Source organism: Orbicella faveolata, unplaced genomic scaffold, assembly GCF_042242905.1.
Source record: "Orbicella faveolata isolate gen_17 unplaced genomic scaffold, um_ofav_v1 contig_47, whole genome shotgun sequence".
NCBI classification, from domain to species: domain Eukaryota; kingdom Metazoa; phylum Cnidaria; class Anthozoa; order Scleractinia; family Merulinidae; genus Orbicella; species Orbicella faveolata.
This window is the reverse complement of record NW_028301577.1, coordinates 2,109,616-2,133,288: the sequence shown is the minus strand read 5'-3', so window position 1 is coordinate 2,133,288 and position 23,673 is coordinate 2,109,616. Positions and strand designations below refer to the sequence as shown.

General features: G+C 39.4%; 4 protein-coding genes and 1 non-coding gene across 7 annotated transcripts; 3 read left to right on the top strand and 2 right to left on the bottom strand.

Annotated features, from left to right (window-relative positions):
- Positions 1–130: 130 nt before the first annotated feature.
- On the bottom strand, positions 131–13,725 carry LOC110056830 (putative RNA-binding protein 19). Of its 3 annotated transcripts, none has more exons than XM_089278865.1 (15): positions 13,001–13,725; positions 11,479–11,551; positions 9,763–10,478; positions 8,671–8,935; positions 8,019–8,284; positions 7,634–7,834; positions 7,182–7,289; positions 6,279–6,404; positions 5,446–5,512; positions 4,851–4,930; positions 2,994–3,049; positions 2,339–2,452; positions 1,421–1,526; positions 710–833; positions 131–603 (listed from the first exon to the last, which is right to left on the bottom strand). In XM_089278865.1, the coding sequence occupies exons 1-15, from the start codon at positions 13,622–13,624 to the stop codon at positions 536–538; spliced, it is 2,994 nt and encodes a 997-aa protein (XP_089134991.1). In that variant the 5' UTR covers positions 13,625–13,725; the 3' UTR covers positions 131–535. The 3 variants fall into 3 exon arrangements, with proteins under 3 accessions (XP_089134991.1, XP_089134988.1, XP_089134990.1); XM_089278862.1 differs by having other exon boundaries at positions 6,279–6,410; positions 13,001–13,724; XM_089278864.1 differs by having other exon boundaries at positions 6,279–6,410; positions 13,007–13,724.
- Trnae-uuc (transfer RNA glutamic acid (anticodon UUC)) lies at positions 3,965–4,036 on the top strand. Its single transcript has one exon. It is a non-coding gene; the product is annotated as a tRNA-Glu (tRNA).
- On the top strand, positions 13,713–18,174 carry LOC149096756 (uncharacterized). The gene is made up of 3 exons (XM_089278877.1): positions 13,713–13,881; positions 16,545–16,897; positions 17,541–18,174. Exons 1-3 carry the CDS (start codon positions 13,764–13,766, stop codon positions 17,805–17,807), a joined length of 738 nt encoding a protein of 245 aa, XP_089135003.1. The 5' UTR covers positions 13,713–13,763; the 3' UTR covers positions 17,808–18,174.
- Positions 17,911–20,887, bottom strand: LOC110056822 (uncharacterized). The gene is made up of 3 exons (XM_089278873.1): positions 20,303–20,887; positions 19,614–19,967; positions 17,911–19,042 (listed from the first exon to the last, which is right to left on the bottom strand). The coding sequence occupies exons 1-3, from the start codon at positions 20,799–20,801 to the stop codon at positions 18,147–18,149; spliced, it is 1,749 nt and encodes a 582-aa protein (XP_089134999.1). The 5' UTR covers positions 20,802–20,887; the 3' UTR covers positions 17,911–18,146.
- Positions 20,888–20,947: 60 nt separating this feature from the next.
- Positions 20,948–23,581, top strand: LOC149096755 (cytochrome c oxidase subunit 6A, mitochondrial-like). The gene is made up of 3 exons (XM_089278879.1): positions 20,948–21,106; positions 22,342–22,493; positions 23,312–23,581. Exons 1-3 carry the CDS (start codon positions 20,989–20,991, stop codon positions 23,405–23,407), a joined length of 366 nt encoding a protein of 121 aa, XP_089135005.1. The 5' UTR covers positions 20,948–20,988; the 3' UTR covers positions 23,408–23,581.
- Positions 23,582–23,673: the final 92 nt, after the last annotated feature.

Below are 23,673 nucleotides of genomic sequence, written 5' to 3'. Positions count from 1 at the left end.
GCGTGCTTAAAATAACACCAAGTCCCAGGAAAAGGATCAGTCTTTTTCAAGTTGTTTCTCCCTTACCAAATGACGTCCCAAGGATAATATCAACAGTGAAAGGGATGAACTTCAAAAACCAACAACCCAATACCTTGATTCATTCATACTTTATTTCACACTGAAAGTTTATGCACAAAAAAAGACCATAAATAAAAAGAGTACTTGTGAAAAATAATACCGACTTAAAAGTACACCCATTAAAATGTTATCGCAAGAGTTATATTGTGCAAAGCTCAAATTCGATGCTAATTCCTCTTACAGACTCACACAATGTTTCATATGAAAGTTCTGAGAATGTAACGGTTCATCAAGAAAATATCTTCGAGTTGACGATTGTCTTTCTCCTTTCACCTGTTCACATGACAATGTTCTGATACTGTCGGCAGAACTGAACAATATTGATAATCAAGTGAATCATGGTGATTATTTCCTTGTTTGTTGAAGCAGTAACACTACTGTTGGCTTGCTTCTTGAATGTGTCACTAAATGATAATCACTCCGGTATTTCTGTGTCAAGCAGGTCATCCAGAATATCTTTCTTCTTCTTTGCGGTCTTTGGAGCTGAACTAAAGTTAAGGCATTAAACACTCGCTTTTGAAAGCTAACTGCCTGTAATTTTTAATATACAAACAGATGAAAGAAAGACAAATCTGTTCACAAAGGATACTGCCATGGAAGTGTTCAGCGGTTCTCTTTCTCAGAGCATCAACACTGTCTTCGTCCTCGGCCCATTCTAGTACCAGTCTTCTCCCGTACAAATGAGTGCTGCTACAGAGGGACTCGAACGCGCGCTATAAAACAGATCCATCACTTATAAATACTGCTCCCCAACATTTTGAAACTAGTTTCATAAATACGAGACGATGGCACCGTTTGAGTCTTAAAGTCTAGTGAAATCACGATTCGCTTGGAACATGTCCCACAGGCGTAAAGGATGCAACTAGGTGGCAAATGAAACAAACATGCCGCTTGCTGATCGCTCTTGCCATCTGAAGGAACAGATGTCGTCATAGATTTAAGCAGCCGTTGATGGATTTGTGTTACTGGTGAAATCGCACGGCTGATCAGTCGAAGGGCGATCTTTTCTCGTGGTCCCCTTTAGAGTCGTTATGTCACAACGGAAGAAATTTAATGTAACTCTATAAGGACTGTAAATTCACACCCAGTGGAGTATCTTGCCTATTTGGGGGGTAGGCTCAACGACCCCTCCCACGACCCTTTCTGTACCAAGGAAGGGTAAGTAACGAGACCATCCATTCTCTTTTTTCCACCCATCCTAAACCTCTTCTTAGCACACCTAGCTCTGCCACTAATCCCGATGCGATGGTCTATTTCATATGTACATAATTTACGGAATAAGGCACTAGATGTTGCTTACTTTCGCGTCTTGTTTGGTGAGAAAGTCAACAAATGCAAATCCTCTGTGAGTCCCAGTCCCCGACAACTTCTGGGGAAGCCTCAGTGTTTTTATTTCTCCGAATGTGCTGCAAGCAGAACACAATACAGGCCACGTTAAGTTTCAAATATGAATTCCTCTTACTTATTGCAAGTACATTTTTGAAAATTTAATAATAAACAACAAATCAAGAAAAAACTTGAGCTGTGTTCTTGACACTTGTTTGCTTAACAATGTGTTAAAATTATTAGAAGAAATAAGTGCTTACTCAATTTAAGAATGTGATAAGTCTTTTGAACCTACTGGGTTACTTGAGACTGCTAGTATCAAAGTTACTATCTCACAAAAAAAGTCTTGCTATGGCTAACATATCAATTTAGCAACAACCCGGCGATATGACTGTAATTGTTGGAAACGTTAAGTCACAGCAATTTAGATACCTTTTCCCACTACTCTCTTTCAAATGCGTGACATGGCAAGATTTCTAAACAGTAGTTAATTCTGTCACATAAATAATTACTGTTTAGATGTGACATCTATTTAAGCAATAGATGACTTTTTTCGTGTTTACATAGCTTCATTAACCCCCCGTGTTTTTAGATGAGGCTATGTAAACACAGAAAAGATTACTCCATTGCTTTTATAAAATGTTTCTCAAAAATACACGCGAATCTAAACGTCACAACCGGCACCGTGTTTACAAACTCTCATTTTAACACACCTATCGACCAATGAGGGCGCGCGTAGTATCCCAGTTATTTTACAAACGAGGTGTTATGACAGGACTTAACCCCGCCAGGACTCGTGTTTAGTGCGACTGGACTGTGTGCTTAATCCCACAGAGTTAGAACACATGCATATAGTTTCTTTTGCTATGTGATTAAAACCACGATTGCTTACCCAAATAGTTCTTTGAGTTCTTTCTTGGACGCTTCAAAAGGCACATTGCGCACCAGGATTTTAGAACTGTTTTGTTTCTTTATAGAGGCTGATTTGCGTCGTGTAACCATGTCACTGAAAAAAAAATATTGAAAGAAGGAGAGACGTAACTATATCAAACGTTGACTGGTTCATTTGTCGTGCATTTGTCGACTCTTCACTGGCAGCTGTTTTTACTCCACAGAGTTTATTCAAATGAACAGTCGTTTATTTTTAATGCTTATGACTTAACTAATCTATACATTTTTTCTTTCAAGTACATGTTATAGTACTTGTAAAGAAAACAATACGTTAACCGCAGCGACTGACTCGACCCCAGTCGCCTCTTACTTGTCTCTTATTTTGCGAGAGAGATGGGAACGTGGAACTCTCAAGAGAGGATTGGGGACGAGTGAGAGGCTGCAAAAGAGACAACTTGAGGGTACTTTGCTAATTTGAGGTGACGGAGAATTCACTCTGATGTGTAATACGCACTTCTTTTGGACAACTATAACAAAAAAGACAACGCATCACATAATGTTCCTGGAAAATCCCTCGACGAGAAAGCTTGATTACAAAATGAACCGCGTAAACAAGAAAGTTAAGAATTGAAACAACTGACAGAACCTTGACTAACCTGGCTTTCCTATGCGACATCTTGAGTTCCAGAGTGTGGCCTTCAAGAGTGGAATTCTGCGTAAACGCAACGTATTTTTGAATCAATTTTAACCTGACTTGTTAATACACCGTCCAAATAAACGTCTTAACTTGGAGGGGAATTAACACCCACGTGTATGTAAAAAGTAAGAGGTACACTGATCCTTCAAGCGTTTTTGCAAACTTTGCTATCGCACCATTAAAAAAAAATATATTTTAAAAAAATTTAAGTTTCCCATACCGGGAGTCGAATCCGGGCCGCCAGGGTGAAAACCAGGAATCCTAACCGCTAAACCATATGGGAATTTCGTACGAAATTAGCTGTTGTTTCATTATACAATTCAATGTTACTAACACAATGAAAGCCTCGAAGAAGAAAAAAATTGCTTCGGCTTAGTACGCCTCATAAATAACTCCTTACAATATTTATTATTGAGCTAATAGCTACTTATTAACCGAGAGTGAAGTCTTACCGGAAAATCTCAAACCGAGACCATGCCGTATTGACCGAGCGATAGCGAGGTCAATAGGCAAGACCGAGGTTTGAGATTTTTTCGTAAAGACCGAACGTTCGAGGTTAATACGTTGTTTATTATATGGCTTTTTGCTTTCGTTTTGCGGGCCCGTACTGGAAACGTGAAAATTACGGGAGACTTCTGCCCTACACTTGGCCAATTAGAGCGCGCGTCATATCGGCTACAAACACAAGCCATATAATAATGATTGTTAATGTACTCATACTCCCGTCATAACTTTACAGCCAGTAGGGATGTGTAGTGAAAAATTAGCGTCCCTAACGTTAGTAATCAGAAGACATTGTTTGCGAACTTTAGCAAACCCGGTGAATTTCTACTTGAATAGCTACGTAGTCGCTATTCTAGCTGCAGATTTCCTGGTCTAGAAACAAACTCACACTATGAAAGAAACCACAATCTAACGTCAACAGCAAATTCCCATATGGTCTAGCGGTTAGGATTCCTGGTTTTCACCCAGGCGGCCCGGGTTCGACTCCCGGTATGGGAAATGTTTTTTTTTTCCTTTTGCGTTTGCAAGCACGGGAAGACTACTTTAATAATGTAACCGATTCTCTACCTGTTAACAACACTGAGACTTTTAACCATCTCTCTTCATTCTTCACCGATTGAGACTTTATGATCCCCCAGTAATACACGAACGCTAAACTTCGAGTGTGATCCGCATATTAAATGAGGGATTGACAGTTCATTTTGTTCAAAGCTGAAAGACATGATATCCTTTTCGGCTTGTGACAGTACTTAGCCTGCAGAACAAGAGGTTTAGCGCGACAAGCACGAAGCGCAATACAAAAGCGTGAAGCGCGGCTCTGAGCGCACTTTCCCACGCAACACGGCTCGCCCTCGAGCTTTGTGTTAGCGTATCTCGCTCAACGCTTCATTACACTGTTGATGCGCTTCTAACTTATTTTGAATGCAACAGGGATTCCGAAGAAAAAACGATTTTTTAAACATTTCATCATAAAAACCGCGATAAAATATTTGTTTACGACATATTAAGAAAACTATGTTAAAAAACGACGATGTGGGGACGAATTTTTTTTTAAACGACTTTAAACTACAGTCAGGCATCTTTAATAAACATTTACGACATGGGCACTCCTCTAATACGGACAGCTTGATAGTAGGGACACCTCTCTACATATTCTTTATTACGTTCACTTGGTTTCAGAGAACCCAGAATTGATATAATTTCAACTTGTATAATACGGACACCTTCACAATACAGACACCCAGCTATCGCCTTTTAGTGGTCGCATAAGAGATTTGGTGTATTTCGGATACAGTCATCTCCCTTGCAGTACCTGAAGTTCTTTAATTGCCTTCAAAGCGTCTGATCTTTTCTTGTATTCTACAAATCCGTAACCCATAGAAAGCAAATGTCCTGAAAACAAAAACAAAAACAAAAACAAAAACAAATGACGGAATTGGTGCGAATCGCAGCAAAGCGTAAAACTTACTCGAAAAGTTGTGGGTGAGCATAAACGTGTGGATGAAACTACATTTGGCGTGAAAATCTTAACTCAATTTCAACAGTATTTACAAAGATCAAAATATCAAGTAACCGCAATACGTTAAAACGAATATTAGGTAGAAATTTCACAACAGCTGTATGGTTATATGGCAGGATCCCGCTCTAAGGACACCCTTTTAATTGGGAAAGCTTGATTCAGATAGTCCTTCGGTTGGAAACATTCCTTAGGCATCTCCACAGCAATATCCACATTCAAGTCTGGCTTTATTGTCGTGCCAAGAAGACAACTTTCCACAACTTTGATATTTTCTCGCGACGTGAAACGTCAACAAACAAGGAACAAGAGGTTTCGCGAACAACGATGGCAATAACTGTACATATAATCACTGGAATGACGCCGACTGCTGGTGTTATGGAACACATACCAGGCTTTTTGGGATCCTTTTTCTTCGCTATAGTTGCATTAAGAACAGGACCCAACTTGGAAAAAGCCTGTAACAAAAAGAGAAATTAAAAAAGTTTGTAAAGACTTTCAACTAATAAAGGATTCCCCGTTTGTCTTTGAGCTATTCAAAGACTTCTATATGTTAAAGTTCAGGACAAAATTCGTAAGTCTACGGGGGATAAAGTATCGGGCAGTGTTTTTTTACGAGAGAGAGAGAGAGGGAGAGTACGGCGAGAGTTTGAGGTAGGCGTCGGTTTTCGTGCAATAAGAAAAATGGCCATTCCGATTGGCTAACAGCGCCCTGAGGGAATAATCGGTCATAAAGCCTTAGCTAGCCTGTTTAGCTGGCGGGATTTCCCGCCCAAGTACGGAGGCGCGGATGCTAAGGGCGAAGCCGCGAGGGAATGGTTAATTGCCTTTATGAGACGCGCCTGCAGAGAATCATGGTAGTTGTATTTATCAAAACATCCACTCCAAGATGTCTCCTGGAGGGAATTGGCCATTGTGACCACAGGTCTCCAGGCAACCTCGCCACTTTCGTTACAGGCTCCGCGGCTGTAACGAAGCACTCGCGGGCATAATCCCGCCAGCTATGGACGCCAATCTATGGCCTCTATGCCGAACGTCAACTATGTACGACTTGAAATAATATTCAATGGGTTTATTGAGCGCTTCTAAAGTGGCTTTATCTGTACCAGAAGATACCAACGCAGGAGTATATAACATAACTTGCAACATCAAGAGAAGATCAAGGTACTTACCTTGTTGTTCTCTTGATAACATTCAATGAATACACATTGTCAACATGTTTACCTCTTTCAGGCTATCTTCTGTTGTATCGAAATTCAAGTTCTTTACAAAGACACTCGTGCCTTCAGTATTTTCTGAATCACCACCTTCATCGTCTTGAACATCAGATTCTTTATCTCCAGGAGTTTCCTTGCCCTAAAGAAACAAAACAAAATCACAATGTAAACATTCAGGTACTTATCTCCAATTATATGTAAAAGATAGCGAGCAAAAACACATTTTGTATTTGGTAACTGTCTTGAGTGTTTTCAAATTCGACGTTCGTAAATACTTCTCAATCGTAACCAGTCGAAATCACCCTTGTCCTTTTTTGAGTAATCAGTCATAATCCCTTTTTCCAGCCTCTTACGGGCAATGGCCGCGTCGAGGTAAACCCTTTATATAAAGCGAAAGGACCACCTATATACAAACGTAAGGCTGAACGTTGAACAGAAACAAACCTCGAAAGTCGCTTGGAAAGGCAACAACCCACTTCTTAGCATCAAACAAATTTCTGACTACTTGGTCAAAATTTTAAGTGACATTTCGTTTTCAACAACTGAGCCACCCCCGCCCCCCCTTCCCCGCCCCCTCGCCATGACAGTTGAGTGAGTTGAGTTGATAGCTTTATTTATAAACGACCAAAATTCCTTCAAAGAGGTGTTTGTAGTAGTTACAGCCAGAAATTAAAGTAGCTGTAGTAGCAATTTCTCATATAATCTTGTTTGTCTTTCTAGTAGTAATTACTCCTCTTTAAGAATTCTTCTTGCGTGCCAGGACTTTTAAAACAAGAGAGTGTTATATTTCACTACCAATTTGGAAGAAAAACAGCCTGTTCCGCCTGTTGTATTATAGATCAATACTGATTGGTAGCATACATTGCATGATAGAGGTTCAGACCCACGCAAATGCTGTAACATTGTATACCTTATTCTCCTTTGTCGTTTCTGATGTTTCTTCTGCAAGTTTCTCTTCAGGTTTCCCAGAAAATACTCCAAGAGGAGCCCACTCTAAGTACAGAGGGACGTGTTTAAACTGTAAATACAAAGTAATGTTTACCAACTGGTTAGTCAAAGCGCTTTTCCTCAAGTGAGTGAGATATGCAATGTTTGCTTCAGCCCCGTCAGAAATCTTCAATCTCCAATTCTCTAGAACACTTTCAGTCTTGTCCACAGTATTTTCAAAGATCAACAAAAGTGTTTCAGTAGGATGTCGAGCAGTATCAGTGTGTTTCAGCAATCTGTGCAAAATGTTAGAACGACTCCAGATGTCCTTGCATTCAATTGCTCTCAACGAAGTGCTTCCCATGCTTTTCTACTGGTTAAGACTCTCCGGGAATTGTAACATATTTAATCTTAAGCAAATATTTCAAAATTTACCTTGCTATATGCCAACTTTTGGAAAGCTTTCTTTGCTTGACTTGGTTCAAAGAACTCCACAAGAGCCGTGATTCCTGAAGGAGGCAGCACAAGCCTGGCAACTTTTCCAAATGGTGCAAAGATATTCCTGAGCTCCTCACATGGTGTGTTAAAGGGAAGGTTTTTCACAAGTATGACAGTTTTGCTCCTCTTAGCTGATGGCTAAGATAAGGAAGTCACAATTAGTTTGTTCATGATATCAATAATTCCTTATGTAAAATGTTGTAAACTAAACTCACTACGTTTACTTAGTGTAATTTCACACCTGACATCAAGAATACTTAATACTTGATTTGACAGTTAAAAGAACAAGTAACAAGCTAAGCGAGTTATATGCATAACACACCTGCCCAAAAACATCAAGCTTAACTCCTTCAGACACAAGAAACTTCCTTGTTTCTGTAACAACTTGTGTTTCTCCGAGAGCCATGCGTACAGCCAGACTTCTTGATGAGGCGTCATCTAAAATGCTGCCTTTAGTGGTGTTATACTGATCAGCCATGACATCAGCCACAGAGTTCATTCCCAGAAACAGTGTGTTCCAGTTATGATCGTGGCTGCTGAGACTTTTCTTCTTGGCGTCACGTTTTGACTTGAAAGACGTCACTGTATCTGTATAGGCAAGAAGACTTTGTTATTTGCAATAAGCATTCACAGATCACCTGCAATCACAGATAGGGCACACGACACATTTAGGTAGAAGGTACGGCTTTATCTGCAAGTTGTTAGTCCTCACACATACAACAAAAGCGCTCCAAACACAGCTGAAAGGGTCATGTAAAGAGTAATGGGTCATTTGTTGCTAGATTTGTTCCATCTATAGGTAGTTAGATTATTGTTAATTTTGTTTGCAGTGTTAACTGAAAAGATTGTAGACATTAGTAGCTTGAATTTTTAAAGATCATCTTAAATATTTTGACCCAACTAATACTTCTGAAAAGAACACTACATGAAAGGTTTTTTGAAAAGAAAAAAACAACAACAATTCCACTACAAACCTGTGTCTTCATCCTTAGTCTCCTTTGCCTTTGATGGTAAAATGTGGAGCAGTCTTCCTTGAAATATTTTCCCATCCAGCTCATTAAAAGCTTTCACTGCATGTTCAGGCATGACAAAAGTGACAAATCCTATTCCAATGGGCCTGTTAGTTGTCTTGTCCAACGGCAGGTATGTCTCAGTCAGGGGACCAAACTTGTCAAACAGGTTTTGCAAGTCTTCCTCTGAGCATGCATAGGCCAAGTTACGAAGAAAGAGTCGACCAGACTACATCGTGTTTTAAACAAAGACTCAAATATTATTTTAGGTAATACTGGTAATTTACATGTACTTGTTTTGCCCTAAGGTTAAGTCTACATACAAGCCGAGTAGCCCATCAGGCCGGAGCTTATCCCATTTCTTGTGGCATGAAGCAACTAAGAGTATTTCACTTCCCCCTAGATGGGATGCTAGTTCATCGCAAGGTTACCTCCCAGCATTAAGTTCGCCGGTACCCATTTATACACCTGGGTGGAGAGAGGCACTGTGAGAGTAAAGTGTCTTGCCCAAGAAAACAATGCAATGACCCTAGCCAGGGTTCCAACCCGGACCACTTGATCCGGAGACAAGTGCACTAACCATGAGGCCACTGCACCTCCCTCCCTCCTCCATTGTTTGGTCTTAATAAGGATGCTCTTTTTAATTGCAGCCCTGCTGTGTAGACCAGACCCTGGCTTGGGAGAAGGGGCAACCACTCCCTGTAAAGTAGTATTATAATAATATTATTACTATTACTATTATTGTCACAAATAAAAGCACTGGGGCAGTGTCAGGGCAGAAATGTATTGTTTAATGATTTAAGTACTGCAATTTCGCATTTTAGGCAGGGATCATTATCCAGCATTACAGGCTACAATGCATGCAAAGGCCTATGAAGCTGTAGCCATTTCTGTACCTTGCTGGATCTAGGGTCAATTACCAGCCACTGTTTCAGGACATTAGCCTGCACTCACTACGGAGGAACGCAGCCAGACCGGAAAGAGTGGCAGAAATCAAGTTTATCCTGGATGTAGCTGTTGCACGCACCACATGCCTGACACTACATTTTCCCTTACCTCTGCAATGCTTTCAAACTCTTCTTCACCTCCTTGTGCAGCAAGTTTCTTCATCCAGGGTTTGTCTTTGTCAATCTCCTGATTTAGTGATTGTTCTCCTTTGTCTCTGAACAGCTCAATATATCGACCCTCAATACAATCTCTATCTCTCTCCAGTGCCTCCTTAATATCTTTCTCATTTCCAAAATCAACAAATGCACAGCCAGCTGGCTTTCCCTTGGCATTTTTTATTATTCTAATATCTACTATTCTCAGAGGTGCAAAGAAGTCTTTGATGTGTTGTTCCTTTGCCTTGAAAGGCAATCCCCTCATTTTAATTGTTCCAAATACAGAAGATTCTTTGGGACTGTCGTCTGTGTTATTATCACTATCATCATCTTCATCAGCATCGTCTCCATTATCATAACCCTCCTCAATGTCGTCCTCATCATTATCATCACTATCACCACTGTCCTGGTCACTTTCTCTTGCACTAGTATCCATAGGTTCATCATCCAAACTTTCTCTATTCCTCTCCTCTTCATTTTCTGAATCATCAATTTTATTATTTTGGGATCCTTTACTTTTCTTGGTCTTTACAGTCTTCTGTTTGCTTGAAACAACCTTTGATTTTAAATAATCCATATCTGACAATTTGGAATCCTTGGCTATTTTGGTCTCTTCCTCATCAATTTCCTCACCATTTTTTGTATCTTCAGTCCATGCTTCTGTGGCTCCTGCAACAAAATTCTATATATTAGTACAGTAATGAGAATCACTTGTAAAGGTGTTGTAGGGAATGCATACTACAACTGGAAATTGAAACTAGGGCTGTATAATAAGTTGTCTACAGTTGACTCTCACTGCAGCAGACAACAACTAACCCAGGGGCTGCTATTGAGAGATGTCCAATAGTACAGGTTCAACTGTATTCAGGTATGACAAATTAAACTTGTGCTCCACGGGTTCCACTTGTTCTTGTCTACTGGTGCATTGACTGCCAGCAAAAAAATAAAACACTTTCTCCACAAGCCTTTAAGACAAAGCAAAGCGAAAGTGGAAGTAAAAAGAGCCAGCCAAGTTTTGTAATATTCAAATCTTTCAAATTTTTATTTTCATTTAAGAAGTGACATTTGTGCCCAATATTTGGTTAAAGGAACACTGTAGGTTTCATTTAAACTATATAAGAGGTTAGTACACGGCAGCGATAGGTCTATGATTAGGGGCGAATCTAGGGTAAATGGTGACTTATTTCTGAGATGGGTCTAAGACAATGCTCCCCTAGGAAACGTTTTGGATTTTAACTCCCCAAAATCCACTTTCATGGGTTTCTAAGTTGTTCCGAAAAATCTGATCGATTTTCATAAAATGGTGGAAGGCAGTAAAAACAATATTTTACATATGAGGGCAGTAAGTGAGTTAAAAAATTGTTTTTAACATGTTAAAGCCAACACATATTTTTTAATTTCATAACGTAGACAAACTGGCTGTTTGCACAAACAACTGTGAAAAAGTGGGAAATGACATCATCAAAACAGATACGGAAAATGTGCTACAGCGGTCCCAGATGTACTTTTGTAAGAATTTTATGAGTGGCATATTTTTAAACATTAAACATTTTTAAAACTTCTGATGCGGATCTTCAAGTGAGTCAGCATCCTGAATCAATATCGATAGTCCTTATCATATAAATGGTCTTTCCATCACTGCATTTTCTTGTGGATGATTAAAGTGTACCTGATGCATCATAAACTTCATCTTCATCACCACTGTCATCAGAGTCATCATATTTTAATGGGCTCTTGGATGACTAATAAAATTAACAAGGAAGAAACAGAAGTGAATTAAAGAATTAAACAACACAGATCTTAACCTTGAAATGAATATTCCATTAACAGAGTCTTTACTGAGAAGGGAAAACCCAACAGATCAACATGGCTTAAAAAATTATTAACAACACTGGTAAGAATTCCTAACATTAGGGATCCATAGTGGTTTTTTCTCAAAGTCATCAGCTTGGCAAGTAGGCCAGATGACATACTTGCCATGGCAAAATTTTACTCTCTCTCTTTCTGAAAGTTCCAAATGAATGACAAGAGGTCAGAATGCACAGGACTCATAAAAAATATAAGAAATGCTTTCAAACTGAAATGAGTCAAACTAAACTTGTCCAGCAGACAAGTTTTTGCATTGTTTTGGTCATCCTTTCAATTTTTTAGTTGTCTCTGAAACTGGATGACCGCTAATATGGATCCCTGTAACATATGTCATGAGTTTACAAATATTTTCCAACAGGCACCACAATGCTGACCTATGAAATGGTACTATAAACTCACTCCAAGAGGCCTTTCTACCAGTAAGTATTATTTTACTGTGACCTGCACCTTTCTTATCAATATTTAAAACTGCCAAAAGCCTTCCTAATTCCTAGTGTCCAATTTAGTTCAGTTAACTAGGTATGCATTTACAAAAGGTACAAATCTGTTCCAATGCAATAGATCAGAGGACGTTAAATGTGTCAATGGTCTCCGAGACATACAACTGCAATGTATTTCATTGAACACCGAGTGAGTACAAATAAAGAAGGATTGATTGAGATTGATTGATAATGTAAGGGTATAATACCAGCCAAAAGTAACCTAACTTTTAATTGCCATTCTGAACATTCCAGTTCAGTTGAAAGTACTTCCTGTTTCAATAATTTTGGCTAGTACTGCACTGTATTCTCTCCTAATGCTAGTCCATCACAGGATCGGAGTGTGTGTACAAAGAGCAAGCCAGTGAGCCATGTGATCTGTGATCCCTGACCCCCATAAATTATTAGACTAACATGTAAGCTGACTTAGCTAACTTAGGATAGCCAGACTGCTATTTAGACTAACCAGAAGGTTATTTAGTTTAGCCAGTATTATTAAAGCTAACCAAAGCATTATTTCTCAATCAGCTAACCTGTAAACAAACCATTTGAGCCAGAAGTTCCTACTGGCTTCAACAAAATGGCTAGCCACTAGCTATCTAAGCTAAATCAAACTAACTAGAGGGTTATTTAGGTTACTTGAGCATAGTTAGTAGAGGGGTTTCATAACCAATCCTTTCCTCTCCTCAGAGGGCTATTCACGCTAACTAGACAGCTATTTAGGCTAACTGGAATGGGCCAGTCACATGACTCACTGACTTGCACTTTGTGCATACCCATTGCAGAACTAGGATAGCAGAACTGGTATATATAGCTTTTCATTTCAAGCAGTCCTGTACATACCGGTACCTTATTTGCTGTGACTATTTCCTGTTTCCTTTGCCTTGTCTGACTTTCCTTTGGTTCTGGCTGGCCACTATCTACATTATCATTACTCCATGTTTGTTTTGAGCCACGGTGTTTATGTACACTTAAAAATTCCTGAAATTCAGTATCCTTTTCTAGGTCATCTAAAGCTTTTGTCCGCTTTTTCTTGTTTTTCTCATTTACAGTACTTGATTTCTGTTTGTTTATGCTATGTGTTTCAGTTGGATCTTTCGCCTCTGTAGGTTTTGAAACTCGATCTTTCAGGTCCTCAGCTTTCCTTTCTTTTTTCTTTTTCAATCTGTCGTTCGCAGAACTTCCCTCCGAATACCTGCTCCAAGGCCGCGGTAGTGACTCATCTCCAAGACTTTTAGCAAAGTCTACGGTTATCTTAGAGGTATCAATAAACGAACTGTTAAAATGCTGTAAGGCAGCTTTCGCCTGATCTTCTGTTTTGTATCCAATGAAGCCAAATCTTCTGAACTTTCCATCTTTTGTGCGGCACAACTTAACATCTGTTAATTCTCCTTTAGCCGCAAAAATAGAACGGATCCTTTCTTCTTTTATACTGTTAGGAAGGTTCCTGATAATAAGCCTGGACATGATCCCAATCTCTGGATTTTCTCCATTGACTACCACACGTGTGTTTGGTTCACGATTCCTCCATTTTGCATGTGTTTTACATCACGGGTGGTCATGATGGCAACCGCTGAAATCAATAATATTGAGCCCGCAAATCAAGATGGCGAAAATAGGGGGTAGTTCAAAATCAGTGAAAAGAAAAATAGAGGGAATCGAGGAGGATGCAAACGACGGCAAACAAAATAGCATCAAAAGATTCTTTAGAGCACCTAACCAAGGTAAGAGACTGTTGAGATGCATTGCCTTGGCTTTCTTTAGCTTTACTATACTATTGTAGGTATTCTTTTACCTGTTCCGGTCCTTAGGCTTTATTAAGGTAATTCCTCTGAAATAAAAGTTACAATAGGGTTTTGTTCAAACTCTGTCCACCGAATATTTGTCATATTATAACTTCAATTTTGAAATAAAAAAGGGGGGTGCCCACGCTCATTAAGGAGCAGTGAGGCATTGAAAATGCCCCATTTTGGCATTATTTGATGCTTGTTATAAGAACGCATTCCCAGTAATTGTAAAATCTTTGTGAACCCAGACTCAAAAGAATACGCATTAAACTACAGTTAATGCATTGTGTCGAACACAAATAAACATTTTAAGTTTGATTCAGGCAGAAAGCTAAATCCTTGATTAAAAATTTGAACCAAATTTCTTGACGTGGTTACCGACTGCAAAATAGAAAAGACCACAGTGTGTCTGCTATTTTTCTTATTTATTCAATTTTCAGCAATAGAAATTAGATTAGTCTTTTCTCACGCAAAGCTTATGATTAGTTGATTACAATGACTGGAAAAAAAATTGGGGTGCCTGTGCTCGTTTGTGAGCTAGAGCCATTTTTCAACTGACAGAGCTCAATATCAAGGCAAATCCGTCATGTTTTCAATATGCGCATGCACGAGCATGCGCTAATGACGCCATAAATTATGCGCAGTAAGGATGTGCCATGCAAATGTGAGGAATGACCTTAAATTTCAGACTCGAGCTTAGCTTGAACTGCTGTTTACTTGGCAGGTGACAGCCATCTTTTGAATCTTTCATACGTTTTGTTATGGTTATTCAGTAACCAAACAAAACCTTTGCCCATCTTTACCTGTGGCCTGATTAATGCAGTGATCAATGTTTAGCCAGAGGCGACGGGGGGGGGGGGGGGGGAGGGGTGCCCATCGTGCCTTTTGGAGTTTAAAAACGCGGTTTTGGCAATTAGGGTGTTCAGCCTCAAAAGTTCTATAGCAGGAGTTTTGGCTGTACCTTTTAGGGTATGAGCTGAAAAAATATGACAGCCGATAATTTGTTTTAGAATTGGTACCTCTTAGGGGTGAAAAACATTTCAAGCCATGCCCACAAAACAGGATCTTGTACCTGTTAGGGGTTCTTTTCAAAGTTTCTGATGAGCACACTCATCCTTTTCATATGGGAGTCCCCCTACCAGGTGTTTAGCGCAATCGAGGGAGGGGAAAGAGGGCGGGTATAGTTTTATGCGGTATCTGACTTTTCAAAGGAAGGTTTTGGCTGAAATACACTTAGGGCAACATGGGATAAAGTTCCAGCTGACCTTGCAAAAATTGGACCATCCCTAACCTGGGGCTCAGATTTCTGAGTAAAATTCCTTTTTGTGGGGATGGCAGTGGAGTTGCTGCATAATTCCAGCTCACCACTGTCTGGTTGCTAGCTGTGTGCTTGTTGCATGGGAAGTATGTTATGTAAAGCGGTGCATGATAGCAGTCTGTGGTGCCCATGAGGGCAGAGAGCATAAAATATATATCTAACATGAAGTGTGGAAGTTTGATGGTTACTTCAGGGTCATAAATTGTTTGGGTGATATGTTTTGGTGGGCAGAGGGTAGTAGATACAAGGCATTTCATAGATTTGAAAAAAGGTGTCTGAGTGGATTAGTTTGGGAAGTCTATATTTGTCATAGATCTGAAAAGAGTCATTGTTTAACTGCATGTTAGTCTCCTCCGCAGCCGTTTTTTGGGATGTCACACAATGCTCCCCCCAAAGAAACGGCTGCTCACATCCGAACAACATTCCTTTCACGAAATTAGCCAATCACCGCTTCCGTTCCATTTTCAAGAACGTTTTCGCGCCAAATTCGCCCTTTGAAACTTGTCCAATCAGGGAATGTTTTTTATCTTTGTATCCCGTCGTGGGAGATGTCACAAATAAACATACAGATTTCCGGGAAGGAAAAAGGACGCCGAAAAATACCGGCGACGCTTGCACAAGCTTTCTATGTAGCTGAAGACTCTTCAAAGTTCAAGTTAATTGTTAGAAGCTTTCAACTCAAAAAATTACTGTCGAGAAGGAAGATATCTATTTTAACTTAATAAAGGAACCAGGAAATCAAGTAGCTTCGCTCGATTTGTGGACATCGAGTTCTGAATGCCGCTCTTTCCGGCCTGATTACAATCTGTAGGAAGCGTTTGGCCCTTGATTGACGCTTACAATTTGACATTTCGAGAAAATATATATTGTCTCATTTATAGCTGAACATAGCGATGAGCACATGAAGCACTTGTACTTAGGACTTTCATTTACAATTTTTTTCGTCCGTCATGATCGTAACCTGCGAACACTGCCTATTTTTGGCGACATGCGGTGTGAAACAAAAGCCAGAAATCCCTCATGTGTTCGCACCGCAGACCCTTTCGCGCGAAAGCTTACGTCATTCACACTTTGCTATTATGTGATTGGTCTGTTCAACAGAGCGCAAACAAACCACAAACACAAAAGGAAAAGAATGTGGTTCGGATGTGAGCAGCCGTTTCTTTGAGGGGAGCGTTGCGTGACATCCCAAAAAACGGCTGCGGAGGAGACTAAACTGCATGTATGATTTGGCATAATTAAATTAAATATTTATTTTAATAATAACTTGCACTTTTTCTAGAAATGGAAACGAAGGACCATGAAATTTCCAAGTCCAATAAAACAGGCAATTCACTGGCCTCTTGGAAGTGGAAAGGAACCTTACTCTACTATGAATCACAGGAAATCCAGCATTCAGAGAAAATTGCAAGTTTTGATTTTGATGGCACATTAGCTAAGACATCTTTATTCAAACATGGACCCGATGCATGGTCCATACTTTACCCAAACTGTATAGAGAAGCTAACATGTCTTCACAAGGATGGATATAAACTTGTTATCTTCACCAATCAAGCTGCAATAGGTAAAGCTAAGGCATCAAAACAAAAGGTTATAGATGAAAAGAAAGGAAGACTCACAGGCTTTGTCAAAAAGGTATCTAAAAAATTCTCAGTTTTTTTTTTCTCAGTTTATTAGAGGGTTGTGGTTGAAGAAACAGTGTTCAGTTCAGAATGGTGAGATTCATATACAAGATGTAATATATTATTTTATTAAACATTAGTAGGAGAGTATGCTCTACCACATTTCCAATCACAAGGAAAAAATATGATGCACAGTACCCCTATGGTACTTGCCAATACCAAGTACCAATGGCAACAGCTAAGCAGGCTGCTCATTACCCACTTAAAATGTTGTTGAAGTACTGATAGTTATTACCCAGTATCAGAGGCTGACAGTTCATGCAAAGGGCTTCTGATACATAGCCCTCTCCATGTATTTGCATGCACGAGTGATTAATATCCAGTGACAAATGATGGCTGACATTGTATAAAATAATAGCAAGGAGAACAAATTATTCTTAATCTCTTAATAATTTAGATGTTTCATTCAGTGTTCCAGATAAGTGAGGGGACTCGGGTCAAACACTCGTCAAGGTCAGCTACATGACACAACAAATTAATAGAGGAAATTTATAATGATTAGCTGGGAGCAATGGGAATTGACCCACTGGAATTTCTTATCGACACACTGCCTTGAAAACTTATCTGGAACCTGGTCCATTACGCTTTTTTTCCAGGTGGATCTCCCATTCCAAATACTTGTGGCCACATCAAAGGATGCCTATCGTAAGCCCAGCACAGGAATGTGGGAGTTCTTTTGCCAAAGCTGTAATGGTGATGTGAAAGTTGATAAAAAGAAAAGTTTCTTTGTTGGTGATGCAGCTGGAAGGGGAAAAGATCATGGCAAAAATGATAAGGAATTTGCGGCAAATTGTGGACTGACATTTTACACAGAAGATGAATTCTTCTTGAAAGAATTATTAGGAAGCAAAGAAAAGAAATGAGCTCTAGATTTTAAGTCACACATTAATAATCTTTAGTGATTATCATTTAAAAATAGTCATTTTACTTCACACTTTGCACAAAAAAAACAATTCATATTAACTATTTAACCTACAAAAAATAATCTTTATTATATTTCCCCTATTATTTATTTACCTAGGAAGGCCAGTTGTTCAATTTTCTTTTACATGTCTGTCTTGCCATCTATTGTTATCAATGTTTGAAATTTATTACCCATTAAAAATACTGCTTACAGTTAATGAGTTTTTCAACACTATTTTCTTTTAATCCACATCAGTTGTGAAAAAAAAATTAATCCAGTGGATAAATATATAATAGTTTTAATTTCTTGTCTTTGTTGAAGATGAAGCTTTCTTGGTACTCATAATTTTGACAATCTGGTTCGACTCATTCACAGCATCTTGTTTATGTAACACATTTTTCACACCTTTTGAATTTACCCCTTCTGCCCTCACATACTCTCCAGCAAGAAGAGAAACTGGTGGATAAAGCATGATGTCAAAGAGTTTTCCTATTGTTGTGCCTGGTTTTAAAACAATACAGTCCCTGAGAATTTGGGGTTTGTCATTTGTAATGACACTGATTGATTGACAGGTGTCAAGGCAACTGACAGGAAATGCATAGATTGGTGATCGCAGTTTCATGGCTTGTGACAAGGCTTGCAGCACACCAGTGTTTCCAAAGACTTGAAGAATGCTGTCTTTTATGTCCCTTAATTCTTTCTCAGACTTGTCATTTGTATCTTGTTGCTGAACATTGAAATCAAAATGAGAGGCTCCACTTTGGTATGATATAAGACCGTCCTTACACTTCTGCTGAAGAATACACTCACTCTTTGCACTAACTGGCACCATTATCATGTCACTGAACTGTTCTTGAAATTTCGCCAGATTATTGACAGCACCAGAAATATCAACTTTGTTGAGAGCTAAAAGAATAGGAAAACGTAGTCGCAAAAAGTTGTCAACTAATTTGTGCACCAACAGTTCAGCATTAGCCTTTTCCATCTTAGGAATTGAAAGAAGCTTGTTGTCTGTTATTCCTGTAGACTCAAAAGCGAGCTGAATCAGTGCTTGTGAGGTATGGTACCCAGTAAACATGTCACAGAGTTTAGCAGGTTTCTTCCTAATAGAATCCCATTTGACCATGATATTATCATAAATCCATCGGTGAAGTTCTTCTTGAATCCATTCCACATCTCTTGAGGGGTCATATTCTGGTAAGAAAAGACCAAAATCACTGTAATAAAGGTTTTGTACTTTAAACCACTAAACCATGGGTATTGAACATGCTTTTTAGAGTACCCAATCTTTCCCCTCTCACAAAGAAAACAAATAGAATTAAAGCACGCAAAAGAAGTGCAAAGTCCACACAAAATTGGTGTTGTCTTGAAATATCCTCCTTTAAATTCTAATTGTCAGAATGCTGGTCAACCTTTTTCATTTGTTAGGAACATTTCTCCTTTCAGCATGTTGATTGGTTAATTCAGGGTTCTCAGAAGAATTTTTCACAGGCAGCCAATAAAGCATAACAGGCAGCGTAATCAGTCTTTGAAGCATCTCATTGATTTCAGAGATTTAGGGTAACTCTTGAACAAGTAGTGCTGTTTCACCTTTTTAAATATTATTTTCTTTGTGAAATGTCTCCGTCTGTAAATCTCAATTTATTTTTAAATGTGTGCATATTTTAATACCCGGAACATTTGTCTTTACAGCTGGTGGAATTCCACCAGCTGACGGTTTCTACTGACTGAGAACTTTGTAATTTCTAATCCACATCAATAATACCTGTAGTAGGCTTTCCATCTTCATCAGTCTGTCCAGACAGGTCAATTACATGAACAAGCACATCAGCATCTAGCAGATCATTCAAAAACTTATTTCCTCGACCTCTTCCTTCACATGCACCTGGCACTAAACCAGCCACATCTTTGAGCAAGACTGGAACAAACCTTTCACCTAGAGCACTGTGACCATACTGTGCCTGACATCTGTGGCTCCACCCTGCACATGGACACGGTATCGAGTAGAATGCCTGGCCAATATTTGGCTCAATAGTCGTGAATGGGTGGGCTCCTATCTTTGCCATATTTTGGTGAGTGGCAGCATTGAAGAATGTAGATTTTCCAGCCGAAGGTTTTCCTACAAAATCATTCAGAAACACAAGTTTTGTTACTGATAAGAATGTTTTAGCATAACTATTAATCCAAGTCTTAAGGGATGGGTCATTTTTTTTGAGCGGGGGTGGGTAATTTACCCCAAAAATTCTGCACAGCAAAAACTGCTGGAAAAAAAAATCAAGCAAGTGCTTTCTACTATCCAGGTCCTATTTTTGATGCACAAGCTATTGCCCACCAAAAAAACATGCACAACTAAAGCTGAGATAAAAATTCATGGCCCAGAAAATTGCCCAGCCCCAGCCCCAGCCGCCGCCCCCCTCCCCCCCCCCCCAAAATACTATAATAATAATAAATTACCAATAAGACCAATGACAAAGTCCCATCTTCCACCCCTCACATTCATCATTTCTAGCTTCTCTTTAACATTTTGAAAGTTCACTGAGTCCTGATCACTGACTTGTTCCTCATTCTCAAGCGATACAGTTTCATCTTTTCCAATGATGTTGAACTTTCCCGCATTTTCATTGATCCATTCTTTTGCTGAGTCTACCAAACCAAACACCATTGGCATTCCAACAAACTGTTGACATGAACGCCGCAAGAAGCTGATGAGCTCTTCTATAAAATCTTTTGGCATTGCGTTCGAGCGGTTTGGTATCTCGATGGAAGGGATTTCTTCCGGGTATTTTGACGGAAGTGAAATCTTTAGTTGAAGAGATGAAACAGAAGAGGAAATGCTGAGGTCATCAATTCTGATCATAAACGCCGGTGGGAAAGCACTGAGCTCCGAGAATTCCTCAGGAAATATAGACTTCAGGGTTTCAACTTCCTCTCTTTGCTCTTCTAAATAATCCATTATACGATTGATTCTTACAACCAGTTGCTGCAGAGAAAAACAACCAGTGCGCTTAAACTAAAACCACCATTTTAGAAATTCTTGGTGGTGCAATACATCGCGAGCTCTGATTGGTCTGTCTGTATCTACGCGAAAACATCCCAGAGGTCAGTTCGACGCTATCAGCGCCCGTTCGAAGAGTTTCAAGATGGCGTCGCGCATACTTTCTCGATTGAACTTGGTTTCAAAGAGATTTTTCTCTGCTGAGGCTTCGCAAGAGTCTTCATTTGTGGCGAAACAGTTGGCTGAATCAAAACATGCTGAATGTAAGTAATCTTATCGATTAATTTCCTTTAAAAATTGTACAAAAAGTTGTGACGTTAATATTTGTGATGAATACGCCATAACTTGTATGAGTATTGTACACTGATCCAAGTACACCTCCGAATTTAAACCAACACATGATGGTGGTTACTAAAGCTATTATTGTCAATCTAAAATGACCTACGTGATAGCAGAACATGTCAAATCAGTCCAATAGATGTACGTTTTGTCTTCTTTCACGTTTTTAAATTGTTTCTATATGATCAGTCTGATGAGTGTGTCATACCGTAAGCTGCCGCTTATAAGCCCTTTGCTTATACATCTTCGTAAGGGTTTTTAGATGGGCTTTAAACAGAGGGGCTTATATCTGAGGGGGCTTATAATAGGAATTTAAAAAAAACCGTTTCGAAATGGGCTATAGCTGGACATGTTAATTAAAATAGTTTTTTCATTTACTGGTAATTAAGCTTTAAAGCCCTGGCCAAATGGACTCATGAGTAGATGCAAGTTGAAAACTTGGGCCTGCTTGCGACTTCATTTGGCCAGGCATTGTGTGCACTTGCGTTGACTTGTAAAGACTTGCACTCACTTTGGTTGAGATCAAGTTTGCACCCAAGTCAGTGCAAGTTTTTCACCGTTTGGCCACCCAACCCAAGTGAACACAAGTTGAGTGACCTCCATTAACCTTTTATTAGTCAATTAAACACCGGACATGTCTACCTTGAAATGTTTTTTTCTTTGGTGACTTGGAGCTACTTGCCTTTTACTTGCAAGTTTGCTTGGCCAGGGCTTAACACGTCATATCAAAACAAATTCAAAACAGTGAAAGCTAGGGTGGGGCTTGTATCTGGGGGGAGGTTTATAACTGGATGTATTTTTGGTTTACAGGTAGATGGGCTGATAACTAGGGGGAGCTTATAAGGGGCACTTTATGGTATACACACAATTTCTGTGCAAACGTTTTGGATACATGTCGGGATCTCAGTGCAGAATGCTAACTCAAGTGCACTTTGAGGACAAGAAACATAATTAGCTAGAAATAAAGTCAGCTAAAGTTGTGAAAGTATATGGAGTATGTGATTCACCTAGCTAGCCGTAGCTTCAAGCTTGGTAGTTTAATTTTCAAACATGTCATTTAAACAAACAAACAAAACAAATACTTCAAGTAAGGATAGCATGGGTAATTGAAACTTAAAGCCTCAAAATGTTCTTTTGTTTCTCACTGTCTTTTTTTTAGCAACTATGAAGACCTGGAAGTTGATTTCCTACTTTGTTGCCATCCCTGGCTGTCTCCTGTGTGCTTACAATGCTGTTCTAAAGGAGAAAGAGCACCACACTCACCCAAGGCCGGAATTTGTACCATATACTCATCTCAGGTTAAGGAAAAAGGTTGGTGAAGAATTTGTTTAAATACTTTCCTTCGTACATGTTTTCATGTATACGGTGGCCTCATGGTTAGTGCACTAGACTTTGAATCAAGTGGCTCAGGTTTATTCCCTGGCTGTGGATATTGTTTCCCATTCCTGGGAAAGTGGAAATGCTCCTAGTCATTTCATGCTACAGAAACCAGAGATAAGCACCGCCCTGATGGGCCACTTGGCTCACAAGCAGACTTTACCTTTGCGTTACAGTAAGCTGCATGCCCTCATGAAAGCTAAGGGAATGCAAATTCCTTACAGAATGATGATCTGGGGGTCAAGATGTGAAAAATAGCATAACTTTGTGATGTATGTCTCTGGCAGCTATCGTTAGGTTGTGACTTGATCCAAGCAACTTTAAACTGAGCACAGTGCTAACTGGCTCATGTAAAACGTTTTGAAATGCCAATTGCAAAAATCAATTCCTTCAGGGCGTTTCAATGTGCTTTTCCAACCTTGAATCTACATTTAAATCATGCGTTCTTGATATTGTTTTCATACTCTCCACAGGGCTGTCAGTAACTTTTGATTCAGCTGTACCCTAGCCTTGATTTTGACATCCGTAACGAACTTGTTACTTAATGGGTGAATTGTTTAACTATGACCAAGTTCACTTGGAAAAACAAGGGCCCATCAAGTTTGCTCTGCTCTAATAGGTGCTATAGGTTATGGCCCTTATGGACAGCCCTGGACTCCATTAGTTGCTAAGCACTAAAATCATTGTAATTCCTTGTCCACCTTTCTCTATATTCCCATTTGTTCAGAGAAGTAATCTTTTTTTTTTTCCAGGCGTTCCCATGGGGTGATGGTAACCATTCATTGTTCCACAACCCTCATGCCAACGCATTGCCTGAAGGCTATGAAGATGAGGATCATGATCACTGAACACAAGTTACTTCCATTTGTGTGCAGTCTTTTGTTCATTATTGCTGTTTTCAGGGCATGTTGTTAATTGAAAAATTGTTTGAAGATTTGTCAGCCTATGATAATGTTATCTACGGTCGTCATGTTGGATGAAATGCTAAACTGGTTGTGAATAAAATGCAAGAATTGCAATAATTCTGTTTTGCTTTATGTGTCTTGTATCCTCCTTTAGGAAATTGAAGACGACTTAGCTTTTGCACAAGACTTCTGCAAGCTGCTTTCTGATT

Coding starts and splice junctions, on each gene's coding strand:
- LOC149096756 (XM_089278877.1), top strand. CDS start 13,764: ATGGCGAAAATAGGGGGTAGTTCAAAATCAGTGAAAAGAAAAATAGAG. Junction 13,882..16,544: donor CTTTAGAGCACCTAACCAAG/GTAAGAGACTGT, acceptor CACTTTTTCTAG/AAATGGAAACGAAGGACCAT. Junction 16,898..17,540: donor TCACAGGCTTTGTCAAAAAG/GTATCTAAAAAA, acceptor CTTTTTTTCCAG/GTGGATCTCCCATTCCAAAT.
- LOC110056830 (XM_089278862.1), bottom strand. CDS start 13,624: ATGTCCAGGCTTATTATCAGGAACCTTCCTAACAGTATAAAAGAAGAA. Junction 7,835..8,018: donor AGCTTGATGTTTTTGGGCAG/GTGTGTTATGCA, acceptor TCCTTATCTTAG/CCATCAGCTAAGAGGAGCAA. Junction 604..709: donor CGCTGAACACTTCCATGGCA/GTATCCTTTGTG, acceptor ACTTTAGTTCAG/CTCCAAAGACCGCAAAGAAG.
- LOC110056822 (XM_089278873.1), bottom strand. CDS start 20,801: ATGGATTATTTAGAAGAGCAAAGAGAGGAAGTTGAAACCCTGAAGTCT. Junction 19,968..20,302: donor CTTTGTCATTGGTCTTATTG/GTAATTTATTAT, acceptor ATGATTTTGTAG/GAAAACCTTCGGCTGGAAAA. Junction 19,043..19,613: donor AGATGGAAAGCCTACTACAG/GTATTATTGATG, acceptor TTTTCTTACCAG/AATATGACCCCTCAAGAGAT.
- LOC149096755 (XM_089278879.1), top strand. CDS start 20,989: ATGGCGTCGCGCATACTTTCTCGATTGAACTTGGTTTCAAAGAGATTT. Junction 21,107..22,341: donor TGAATCAAAACATGCTGAAT/GTAAGTAATCTT, acceptor TCTTTTTTTTAG/CAACTATGAAGACCTGGAAG. Junction 22,494..23,311: donor ATCTCAGGTTAAGGAAAAAG/GTTGGTGAAGAA, acceptor TTTTTTTTCCAG/GCGTTCCCATGGGGTGATGG.